Genomic DNA, 12,499 nt, shown 5'->3' with positions numbered 1-12,499 from the left:
CTTTGGGGATGGTTCTGGGGCTGACCTCTCTGCCCTCAAGCTGCAGTGTCCCTCGGAGGGAGTCCCGGAGCTGGGTCAGCTTCTGTAGCTCCTCCTCCTGGGCTTGACGCAGCTAGGGGACAGAGGACAGGACCCCCTCATCAGCCAGCAAACATGCCAGCTGCAGAGCCCAGACCCAGAGTGGCAGGGCAGTAGCCTCTCTCTGTGGGCAGGAGCCAGCTCTTCCACACCCACGGACTTTCCTGGAAGGACAGGGGGCTTGACCACATGCCCAAGGGTGAGGCCCGACTTACTGCATGCACTGAGGCCGCCAGCTTCTCGATGAAGGGGGACAGGCTCTGAGCAGCCTTCCAGCCATCTTGGAAAAAGCTAGGAGGTGTCAGAGGCCAAACAAGGGTCCAGAGAGAGACAAAAATGAGAGATGAAGCCAAAAGTGTGGGAGAAGGATCCTTAATGGGTACTTTAAGGAGCACAGGGCACCTCGAGGCGGTATAGACTGACGGTCAAGGACGGACACTCCAGAGTCAAGAGTCTCCCCCCACTGGGTTCAGATCCCACTTACTAGCTATGTGATTTTGGTAAATGAGCCTCAGTTTTCTCATCTATAAAATGGGGATCATGACAGTATCTACTCCCAGAGGTGCTGGGGGATTGAGATGACGTTTGAAAAAGTACTTAGTGCCATACAGGACCTCACAGGTCTGCTGGACCCTGGAGAGGGGCCTTGTTCTGTGATACCTGAAGGGGTAGGGGTGGGGACGTGGGGAGACACCTACTTGTGCTGGGCGTGGAAGAACTTGATGAGGCTCTGGAGGAAGTCGGGCCCCTGCTTCATCTGGCTCTCCCCAGCTTTGAGCAGATACTAGAGGGGAGGTGGGGCAAGATCTGTGACGTGAGCCCAGGCAGAATCCTGGGGACAAGGGGCTGCAGTCCCCAGCCCAGGCTCATCCTCTCGGCCCTGGCTGAGCCTTGGTGACATGCCAGAGGGCCATCTGGCCAGGACCTGAGCTGAGCCTGTGACTGGTCCCCAGGGGGTTCAGGAGAAGCAGACAGGAAGGCACTTCCACCCCCACCATCACCCCGGAGCACCCTTTACCTCACACATGTGCAGCTGGAAGACACGCCGCTCTCTCTGTGTGTCCTGAGCCATCTCTCCAGGGCTCCCTCCTGTCACCCTGGCCCGATCCCGCTCCTTCTCCAGCCTGGCCCTAGACGCCCAGGAAAGAGAGGGCTAAACAACTCCTGCCAGCCCCTCCATCCTCCTCTCTGCCAGGGCTACACAGGCGAGGGCCATGCTGGTGTGTGAGACCCTCCTGTTGCCAGCTGCGTGGTGGGCTGGGCACGATGGTGAACGAGGCAGATTCAGGGAACCCACAGGGTGGCAGGGGAGAAAGACATGAGTCAAACCGCAGCGGTGCGGAGAGCTGTGGGAGAGAAAATGGGGATCCGACCTCGTCGGGGCTGCTCAGGAAGTGACGCTGGAGCTGGGATCTGAAGCCTGAGAAGTTAACATGGAGAAGCTACGGCTGGCCAGGAGGACTGGACCCTGCGACAGCCCCAAGGCAGGAGGGCGCAGGGACATGTGCAGAGATGGAGAAGTGGGTGGTGCCAGCGAGGTGAAGAGGGGCAGACCGTGCAGGGCCTAATTCAGACCATGTTAAGTTCTTGGTCTTTATCCTAGGAGCAGCGGGAAGGATTTGAAGGTTTTCATGCAGGAAGGTGATGGGCTCAGATGAGGGCCAGCAGGAATTTGGGGGGAACAGTTCTGATTTGCCTGTAAGTGACTTAGGACCTTGTGGGTTAGAAGATCACAAAGTGCCTTCATTTGTCTGAGCCCACACAGCTTTCCTTTTAGCTTAGAAAACCTTTGTTCTCTTCTTTTTAAGCAGAGACAGAAAGTGCTTTCCATCCTTGTAGCTAAGAGTAACCTAGACCTTCCCTCCCTGGGCAATGGGTGGATCTGTGTGTGAACAGTTGGCTGGAAACCCCGTGCCCGTCAGACTCCCTGTGCACAGCAAAGAGAGTATTTCCACGTCTTAGGCTGGGTGCATGTGACCATGAATCCCATGGATAGGAGACGTCTTGCTTAACAGTTTTGTTCTCAAGTGGGCGCCCAAGCACAGAGGACAAAGACAGGGTGGGATTAATATGGGCTCTGCTGCTTACAAGCTGCATTACTTCCCCTCACTTCCCATCTTTGAGCCTCAGTCTCATCTGGAAAATGGGGATCCTTATCCGTACCCAGAAGAGAGATGGCATGCAAAAGACTTAGCACACAGAAGACATCGTGGCTATTATAGGCCCTTCCAGGCCTTAGTTTTCCCATTTGTAAAGTGAGGAAGCAGTGGCCTACAATACCACCAGAATATTGTTTATATGCAGAATCTGTCCCTGGAGACCTGTAGAGCAGTTTCTCAACCTTGAACTACTGACATTTCTATTTGTATATTTAGCAGCATCCTGACCTCTATCCACTAGTTGCCAGGAGCATCTCCCAGCTGTGACAACCAGAAATGTCTCCAGACATTGCTCCAGAGCACGCTCTGCAATTTTTTTTTTAAAGAAGGGGTTATTTTTTATTTCCCTAAAGCTTTCTGATACCCCAAACAGGAGTTTGTAGAAAAGTAGTACAGTTGGGGCGGGGACTGACCCTGTGAACTGAGCCTGGGGTCAGGACAGATGCTTTTTTTGTGCATCTGAAGATGAGCGGCGGAGAGGGGAGGCGATGGCTGGGCCTGCAGTATCCGCGCCGCAGCTTGCTAAGGAGGGTGGGTGACTGAGTGACATCAGCTGGGAGGGGCAAGGGGATCGCCTAGCGTATACTGCTACCTCATCTTTCAGTAGTGAAAAATGAAGAGTAACCCAAATGGCTGTCGATAGGATGTGGTTAGACAAATTATGGTATGTGCATATGCAGGAATACTATGCAGCTGTTAAAAAGGACAAAGATCTGTATATACAGTCAGTTGATGCAGAACTCGAGGATACAGAGGGCTAAGGAACTTGAGCATCCTTGGATTTTGGTATCCGAGGGGGTCCTGGAACCAGTTCTCCAGGGATACTGAGGGATGACTGTCCTGACATAGAAAGACATCTACTTCAGGATAAATGGACAAAAAGCAAACCAAAATACAATACAAGGTTAGAAATGTGCATTTTAAAGTGTGAATGGCAGCTCCTTCACACTTATTTAACCTTTATAAATCTTTCTAAGCTTGTGTCCCAATTTTGAAAATGAGAATAATATAGCAGTCCCCCCTTATCTCCAGTTTTGCCTTCTGTGGTTGCAGTTAGCCATGGTCAACCTCTGTCTGAAAATATTGCACGGAAAATTCCAGAAATAAACAATTCATAAGTTTTAAATTATGTGCCATTATGAGTAGCATGATGGAATCTCATGCTGCTCTGCTCTGCCCGGCCCCAGACGTGAACTGTCCCTTTGTCCAGTGTATCCATGCTGTAGACGCTACCTGCCATCAGTCACTCAGTAGCCTTTTCACTTATCAGGGCGACTGTCTGGTATCACAGGCTTGTGTTCAAGCAACCCTTATTTTACTTAATAATGGCCCCAAAGCACAAGAATAGTGATGCTACTATGTTCTACTTTATTATTAGTTATTGTTGTTAATCTCTTACTCTGCCTTAATTTATAAATTAAACTTTATTATAGGTACATATATATAGGAAAAAAACAAAGTATATATAAAGTTCGGTACTATCCTTGGTTTCAGGCATCCACTGGGGGTCTTGGAACATATCCTCCACGGATAAGGGGGGACAACTGTAATGACACTTAGTCCTTGGATAATATAATGCAAGGGAAACAGTACAGTTCCTGGTATGTGGCAAGCCCTCAATAAATGGCAGAATTATGAGATGCTAGTGATGGTGACAATGACATTACAGCAATAACTATTGGTGATTCCTTTGAGATAATTTTTTTTAACATAGGGTACTTTTTTATTTCTTTCTTTGTTTTTTAAATGCTAGTAGAGATTAAAAGATGGAGCTACTTTAGCTCAGGGTGAAGATAAGCTGTGAAGTACTGTGTGTGGCTTTGTTAATTACCATAGCTCTGTCCTTTAGCCTCAGCTCTGACAATTCACAGAGATTTACCCTATAAAGTCTGACACAGTCATTCTGAGATGACCTGACACACCTCAGACTAATAGCTGGGGAGTGATTCCTGCTCCCCAGAAAATAACAACTTCCATTTCCCTCCCTATCCTCAAAGGATAACCAATGTTTTTAAAATACTTCGGATGTTAGAAATATTTTTATTTCCTATGAGTTGAGTTGCAGCAGAGGGAATGAAATGAAATAGTGGGTAAAAAATGTTTAAATGCTAGTTACTAAGACCAAGATAACTGCAGAAGGGGACCACAGCGACAGTTTAATGTTATGGATGGGACGGGGAACAGGCACTCCTGGTGTAGTGAGGGCAGAGATGGGAAGAGGAAAAGGACTCAAAACAAATCAGACACCTGCCATCATTGACACTGAGCCAAGCTTAGCTGCCACCTCTCTTGCGATGCCTTTTCCAATTACCCTTCCATCCATTCAAACAAAACTACCTGCTTTTTCTGCCACCTCTGCACTGATGCTATGGTTATGGCACTATCACTGTACTTTAATTATTCGTTGAGCCTCCTCTCTTCTTGCCTTACAAACCAGGAGGGTCCACTAAGGCAGGGACTGTGGTGGTGTTTTTTTCCTTGCTACTTACCTATAATACTAGCAGCTTTTCCTGCCATGGGCACTAAATCTGATGGCAGACGTAAAGAGCTTACTGGCACAAAGGAGGCTCTTAATTAAGTATTAGCTGCTATTATTACTAATTATTATTTTTAGGCACTAATTTTGTGCCAGGTGCTCTGCCAGGCCCTTCATACACCAAAGTGATTACCCCATTTTACAGACAAGGAGCCTGAGGCTGAGAAGATAAGTCACTTATCCAAGTCACACAGCTGTTACGTGGTAGAGCCAGGATTGGAACCCAGGTCTGTCTGATGCTAGAGCCTTAGGAGAAGCACCAGTGACCAACACTGTGGCTCAGATTCGTTCCTTCCCTCCCTCCCTGCCTCATTCCTGCCAGCTGGAGACAGTCACACTGTTGCTTTTTGGAGAGACTACAGTCTCAGAACAGGGACCATTTTACAGATGATGAAGCTGAGACCCACAGAAGGAAAATGACTTGCTCAAGATCGAAAGCTGGTCAGGGTAATGCTAGAAGCAGATGTCTGGGCTTCTGCCTCTCAGTCTCTTCCTGTGTTATTCTGGTCCCAGTTCTGGCTCAGAGAGTCAATAAATACCTGTTGAACTTAAATGTGGGGTGCTTTATATGTATGCACTGTGCTTATATCACCACCACATTGACCTGCAAGGTATCACTGGCCCTATTTTACAGATGAGGACATAAACCTGTATATGGAACAGCCCAGATAAACTTGGCTTCTGCGCATGGCCTGGGATGCCCTTCTCAACAGCCCACGTGGAAAGGGAACCCTCTTCCTATATGGACAAATGCGGTGAGCTCCCAGTGGCATTCGACAGATGCTATCAGAGCCTTGGCCCTTCCAGCTGCTGCTCAGACTGGTTTGGTAAGAAGGAGGTAGCATTACGTAGCAATTTTATGGCTCGTTGGTATCTAGCTGTACCTGGAACCCATATGAAAAGAAATGTACACAGTCACCTGTGCTAGGACACGTAGCTCAAACTGTGTGAGTCCATGGTAGGAGCCAGGAGACCATGCAGCAGAAAGAACACTGGACTCAGAAGCCCTGGGTTCTAGTCCAGGGCCTGTCAATAACTCACCGAATAACCTTAGCTAAGCCCCCTTTCCCATCAACTAAATGGAGTCTTGTCTACAAATGGAATCTCACAGGAACGCTCCTACAGAAACCTAGTAACAGCACACCTGCTTTCAGAAAGCTCAGCAGAGTAGGGCTTATTCTTTCCGTTTGGTAGAGGATACCATCAAAGGCTAAGGGCTTAGTCAAGGTAACTCGGGAAAAAAAGGGCCACGTGGTCCCAGGATAACCTGTGTCACTACCATCCCTGGGCCTCTAGAGCAGAGGGCCACGCCCCATCACAGGCAGGGATGCTCACACCCTTTATCACAGCGTCCACGCCCACAGCTGGGGCTGAAGATGCTCTGGAGGGAGAAGGTGCGGCTTCCTTCAGACCTGGGGAGGTGCCATGGCCTTGGGAGCTGGAGGAACAGTTAAAGCTCCGGGATCTATTTCTTAGAATTGATCCTACACAAATAATTATGGGCGGATAATTCGTTCCAAGGATGCTTCCCCAATGACAGGGGTGGATTAAGCACATTACAGATTGTGCATATGTTGGCGCACTGTGTGCCCACTTAGTGTTGTATAAGAATGTGTAATGATGTACAAAGATGGTCACAGTGTATTTTTGAATGAAAAAAGGCAGATTACAAAACAGTATGATCGTTATCTCAGTTTTGTAAAACTATTTCTTGGTATACAGAAAAATAAATGGAAAAATGTTAATATTTTAGGCTTGGAAATTAAAGATTTTTCTCCCATTTTGGGTAGTTTCTCCCCACACTTCCTTTTTTTTTTAAATGATAAAATTACAGTGTTACCCGTATCTCGTAAAAACAAAATTCAAACAACAGAGAACACACCCCCTACGTGACCCTGACCCTCTCCTAGGGATGATTACAATTTTTTCTTCTTTTGCTTCTCCATTATTCATAATAAGCACGTCTTGCTTTGGCAAAATGCAAGGAGAAACAAAATTTTATAAAGAAGAGCAAACTTTGCTCTGAGGTATGGACCTGGCTGGGACCTGTGTGGAGTCCTCAGAAGACAGAGCTGGGGGAGTCTCTGCTCAGGGAGAGTTGCTCACTGGGTGCCTGAGGTTCCTTCTGTCCCCAAGATGTCCCCGTAGCAGATGAGAGATCTGGAGTACCATGTAGCACACACAGGAAGCCCGGGTGTGGCATCAACTCCTTTTCCTCCTCTGCGGATCCCACCTGGCACTGAGGAGCAAGGAGCGTGAAGCCCACTCTTGCCTCCTCCTAGCTGTGTGGCCTTGGGCAAGTGGCTTCACTCTCTGAGCCTCCAATCCTCCTCTGGTGGTTCTGACACCAGTGCCTCCCTCACAGGACTGGGTGGCTGTGAGGATCGAATGCTGCACGTGGAGGCGTTCAGTAAACGGGAGGCTCCTTTCTGCCCCTGCCCGCACCTGGCACCAGCAAGCAGAGGGGTCTCTGAGCACAGCATCCTGAGGTCCCTTCACAACAGTTTCCCTTTGGTGGTCTCGAGGCCCAGCACCCAAATCTGGTCAGGCCTGGGTATAAACCACCCCCTGTCAAAGCTTCTACAGAGCAGGAGACCACCCACTTCAGGGTGACACGTCCCTGGCCAATATCTAGCCTCCTGCTGCCATGCAGCGGCTGCCCTCCTGGACAAGCCACCCTGGCCGCAGCCACTTACATTTTGGCTTCGTAGTCCTTCCACGCCTTCTCCAGCTGCTTTTTGGAATCCTGTGGTTTAAAAGAAGAACAATTTGCCCAAAGGGAAGCTTGAATGCCTGTAGGGGGACCTGTTGCGTAATCCCCTGTGCTGCTCAGAGCCATTCTCCAGCCAGCCCCTGCCCCACAGCCCTGACTGCAAACCTGTCCCCTCCAATAGACCCGACTAACCCCATTCCTCAAGGTTGAGCCCCTTCTCCCAGTTGACCTTCTCCTCCCCAGAGTTCACTTAGGTTTGGTGGGCCCCTGCCTGGGTGGTGGGGAGATCTTTGGGTTTTGCTCAGAAGACAGAGATCTGCCATGAGGGTGATGATGGGAGATTAAGGTCAAGCTCCTCCCCTAACTTTGTCCCACCATTTCCTCCTGCCTGGTACTAGATCATGCTCTTGCCAGGTACTAGATCATGCTCTTGTACAGGGCAAGAAACATATGCACAGAGAGGTTGAGAAGTCTACCCAAGGCCACACAGCGAGCCTGAGACTTGGCTGACCCCTGGCCTAGCTTGCAGGGGGGTTTGGGGGGTGCAGGGGGGGCCTCATCCAGCTGGGCTGCTCCTGCCCTTCTGAGCAGCCCCCACTTCCAGGGTGAAAAAGCTGCCTGTCTGGTTTGGGTGGTTCCCAGGGTGGCAGCCTGGGGCGGGGAGGGAACCCTCTGGGGGAGGACAGCTCCTCCCCTGGGCTGTCTGGGGCAGACTGCCAAGGGAGATTATTCTGTCACCTTCTTTGAGCTCACTCCGCATCCAGCCAAGGGCTGCCAGGCACACGGAGTGCAGCTGGAGCCTGGGACTCAGGATCCCTGGATCCCACACTGGCTGTCTCTCACCAACTACGTAAACCACAGCAGCTGCCTAACTCCCGGGCCATCCTGGGCTGGCCCCTTACCAGGCCCTCCAGGCCTCCCCAGGGTCAGTACTGCTGCTGTGACAGCCCCCTCACTTGGCCTCTACCCTCAGCCAGCACTGGTCCCCATGGCCTCCTGCCCACCCTTCTCACTCCATCCCACCCCTGCTCCCCACAGAGACCCACCTGTCGCCCGTCCCTCAGCTGCCCCTTCATCAGACTGTCCAGGGGGAAAGAGACGATGTTGTTCAGGTTCTGAACCTGGAAAAAGCAGAGACAACCCCCCCCCATTCCCCGCCTCGGGTGACCACCTGTCCAGCCCCAAGGGGCTCAGGGTGTGGTGAAGCATCACAAGTCAAAGGAGAGCGACAGGGGACAGGAAGCAGGGGGAGATGGGAGGGCAGGAGGGGGCCTGTGGGGTGTCAGAGTCAGCCCCTCCCCTGATGACTCCAGCCTCATCATCACACTGCTCCAGACTCGTCCACAGCCAGCGTCACCTCTGTGCCTGGCCAGGGGCACCCTGGGTCCTCTCTGTCTCAAGTGAACCTGCAGCACACGTCTGTTGTTTGGGTCTGGCTAGTGCCTCGTCTCCCCTTCTAATGGCAACAGAACCCCCTTACCTGTGGGAGCCCTTCCTGGTAGTCAGATGGGGTAAACACAGGCATCTGACTAGAGCACCCCATCCCCCGATAGAAGGACTAGGTCAGGTGACCCAGGCCAGCCAATTGGGATCCTCCCCCTGGGATTTTTTTTGCCTAAGTCCTGTAAGGAGGAGCATGTCTTTCTTTGGTAAGATGTGCATCTGGGACTCCTGGGTCATCTTGCCCACTGAGCAGAACTGAGAGAAACTGTCTAAGAGAAAAGAAAGGAGCCTAAAGCCAGCTGCATCCCTGAACTTCTCATTATAGGGGCCAATGCATTCTCTTTTAAAAAATTAACCTAATTTCAGGCCGGGCGCGGTGGCTCACGCCTGTAATCCTAGCACTCTGGGAGGCCGAGGTGGGTGGATCGCTCAAGGTCAGTAGTTCGAGACCAGCCTGAGCAAGAGCGAGACCCCGTCTCTACTAAAAAATTAGAAAGAAATTATCTGGCCAACTAAAATATATATAGAAAAAATTAGCCGGGCATGGTGGCACATGCCTGTAGTCCCAGCTACCCGGGAGGCTGAGGCAGTAGGATCGCTGAAGCCCAGGTGTTTGAGGTTGCTGTGAGCTAGGCTGATGCCACAGCACTCACTTTAGCCTGGGCAACAAAGCGAGACTCTGTCTCAAAAAAAAAAAAAATTAACCTAATTTAAGCTGGGTATCTGTCATTTGGCCACCCAAGGAGGCCTGTCTAATATTTCAACCCACCTTCCAAGGTACAGCTCCAAGAAGCCTCCCCAGACCACTCCTGCCCCCTGGCCTATTCTGATCTCCCCTTTTCTTTCTTTCTTTGTTTTTTTTTTTTTTTTTTGAGACAGAATCTCACCTTGTTGCCTGGGCGTGAGTACCATGGTATCAGCCTAGCTCACAGCAACCTCAAACTCCTGGGCTCAAGCAATCCTCCTGCCTCAGCCTCCGAGTAGCTGGGACTACAGGCATGCGCCACCATGCCCGGCTAATTTTTTCTATATATTTTTAGTTGTCCAGCTAATTTCTTTCTATTTTTAGTAGAGACAGGGTCTTGCTCTTGCTCAGGCTGGTCTTGAACTCCTGAGCTCAAGCGATCTACCCACCTCAGCCTCCCAGAGTGCTAGGATTACAGGCGTGAGCCACCGCGCCCGGCCTGATCTCCCCTTTTCTGAACCACGGCAGCACTAGGCACCCGCCCCACCCGCTGGGTCCTTGGATGTGTGCCATGCTGCTGGTATTGCTTGATGTCCTTCCACACCCCAGTTCCTGTCTCCCCAACTAGACTGTGGCTCTCTGAGGCAGAGTGTCACTCTTTCCTGTGTCACTAGCCCCTGGTACAATGCCTACCAGACAGCAGACCCTCAGGAAACACTAGTTCGACTGACACAGGGAGAGAGGAGGTGAGACCTAGGAGGACGTGAGTTCAGTTGAACTCAAACACTGTTAAAGGCCTTTACGTGCAGGACAGGGTACAAGGCACTGCTGTGCCAAGAGACGTAACAGTGACAGATGGCAATATCAGCCAACGTTTACTGAGTGCTTACTATGGATAAGGCACTTTTAACTTGTTTGATCCTCATTAGCACTCTGTGTGGTAGTATCCCAATTTCACAGGAGGTTGACCTGGGGCTCAGGCAGACTGAGTAACTTGACCCAGAGAGCAGCAGAGCAGGGGCTTCAAGCCAGAGTCCAAGCCCAAAGTCAGGGGTTACCACTGAGGACGCTGCCTCTCAGAGGTGATGCAGCCCCTGCCAGGCACAGAGGACACTAGGTGGGACTGGAGTCACAAGAGCTGGGTCAGTGCCACGGAGCCTGCCGGGAGAGGGGCGAGGCTTTCCCGAGAGGCAGCGCAGCCAGGCTTGTGCTCGGAGCCAAACACCTGGGTTCAAGCCCAGCTGCATGACCTCAGGCAAGCTGCTTAATCTCTGTGTCCCAGTTTCCCAGCCTGTAAAGTGGGGACAACAGTAATACCAACCCCACAGAGCTGTGTGCCGGGAATACATGAGTTAAGCACATGTGAAGTACTGAGAACTCTGCCTGCACATGGAAAGAGCTGGAATCACAGGGTGGCCTCAAGGCGGAGACTTGAAGGACCAGAGGGGCAGCAATCACTAAAGAGGCCATCAGGAAACAACCTGAGGCCACAGGGCCATGTGCAGAGGCAGAAAGGCTTGTGGAGGCGAGAGCGAGTTCTAGAATGTAAGGATGAAGTAGGTGCGACTGGGAAAGCAGAGGACAAGGAGGGTGTGAGGAGAGGTGGCAGCAGCAGTGGTACGAAGGCGAGAACCCCTAAGCCTGTCCTTCCCTGTCCCAAAGCTCCTCCAGGGGACCCTCCCTCGCATGGGGCTCTTCCCTGCTGCAAGACCCCTCTGCGCCTGGGTAAAGAGAAAGAGGAGAACAGAGAGAAGAGCTCGGCAAGAAATCAGAGAGAAAGGAGAATGGGTCAGGGCTGGAAAGGGACCTCAGGTCATGGGTCAGAGGTCAAAGGGAAACTGGGAGAAGGGAGGAAATGACCCTTTCCCAGTCAGGTTCTTAAGACCTAGATTTACCCTGAGCCTGGGCCAAGGGCTGTGCGAGGAAGGAGCAGGGGCCTCACCAGGTTCTTGAAGAGTGCAGCCACCTCGCGGGTGAACACGGCCAAGTTCAGGAAGCCTGTGGACAGCTCGTGGCTGTTCTGGGACAGGTGGCTGTTGCCCAAGGACTCCACGGCCTCTCGGTACTGCTCTTCGTTCTCCACGTGGCCTGTGGAGGGGAGGAGGAGAGCTGGGTTAGCTCCAGGCTGGGGCTGGGGAAGGGGCGGCCTGGCCAGGCGGGGCACCCAGCAGGCTCACTCACCGAGGCCGGAGCTGTGGATCGCCCGCACAGCCTTCTTTATTCTCTGCAGGATGGCTTGGTCTCCTTCCAGGATCTGGAAGCAAACACGGACAGAAGTTCAGGGATGCTGAGCTGGCAGTGGGTGCTTTCTTAAGGAACCCCGACTCTACGATCCCACCCTCCAGACATACACACAGTTTTGCTGCCCTCTGGAACTCCTCCCTATGGTTTCTCTGTACCCCCCACCAAATATAAACAGACCACCCTCTTCCACCCAGACCACACAGACTAGAGACAGTCACGCCACTCCAGGACTTTCCTCCCCAGCTCCAATGCAGGCCAAGTGAAGGCAGCGGCTCAAAGGCATGTGGCGGAGCGGGTGTGCCAGACCTGGAACTGAATCTTGGCTCTGGCACTAACTAGTGCGTCAACTAGACAAATCTGTTAACTTCTCTGAGCCTCGGGTGCCTTGTCTGCAAAACAAGGATGATACTATGGACTCATGGAGTTGCTCAGAGAATGAATGATTTGATGAGTATGTATACAATACTTAGCAGAAGACCAGAGGAAAGAACACACACATCTCTCTGTTCTGCCAAGACAGACAGGGGGACACTTGTTCACCAAATCCCAGGCTCAATAAGCAGTCTTGTGAGGACAAGGAGGAAGAGGACGGGATGCCATGGCTGGGCAGTGAGGGGTGGAGGCATTCAGATACCTGGGTC

At 51.5% G+C, this 12,499-nt stretch overlaps 1 protein-coding gene across 9 annotated transcripts in view; it reads right to left on the bottom strand.

Annotated features, from left to right (window-relative positions):
• The window catches only part of ASAP3 (ArfGAP with SH3 domain, ankyrin repeat and PH domain 3), a 46,497-nt gene that overhangs the window by 10,554 nt on the left and 23,444 nt on the right, over positions 1 to 12,499 (bottom strand). For all 9 annotated transcript variants that reach the window (XM_045546040.1, XM_045546039.1, XM_045546046.1 and 6 more), the window contains 8 exons: positions 11,796 to 11,868; positions 11,557 to 11,702; positions 8,533 to 8,607; positions 7,470 to 7,519; positions 1,097 to 1,208; positions 777 to 862; positions 294 to 369; positions 26 to 112 (listed from right to left, as the gene is read on the bottom strand). In XM_045546040.1, coding sequence (XP_045401996.1) covers positions 26 to 112; positions 294 to 369; positions 777 to 862; positions 1,097 to 1,208; positions 7,470 to 7,519; positions 8,533 to 8,607; positions 11,557 to 11,702; positions 11,796 to 11,868 — 705 coding nt within the window. The remainder of the gene's footprint in view (positions 1 to 25; positions 113 to 293; positions 370 to 776; positions 863 to 1,096; positions 1,209 to 7,469; positions 7,520 to 8,532; positions 8,608 to 11,556; positions 11,703 to 11,795; positions 11,869 to 12,499) is intronic.

This window comes from Lemur catta, chromosome 3, assembly GCF_020740605.2.
Source record: "Lemur catta isolate mLemCat1 chromosome 3, mLemCat1.pri, whole genome shotgun sequence".
Taxonomy (NCBI): domain Eukaryota; kingdom Metazoa; phylum Chordata; class Mammalia; order Primates; family Lemuridae; genus Lemur; species Lemur catta.
The sequence above is the reverse complement of the archived record's forward strand: the minus strand, read 5'-3'. Positions and strand labels throughout refer to the sequence as shown.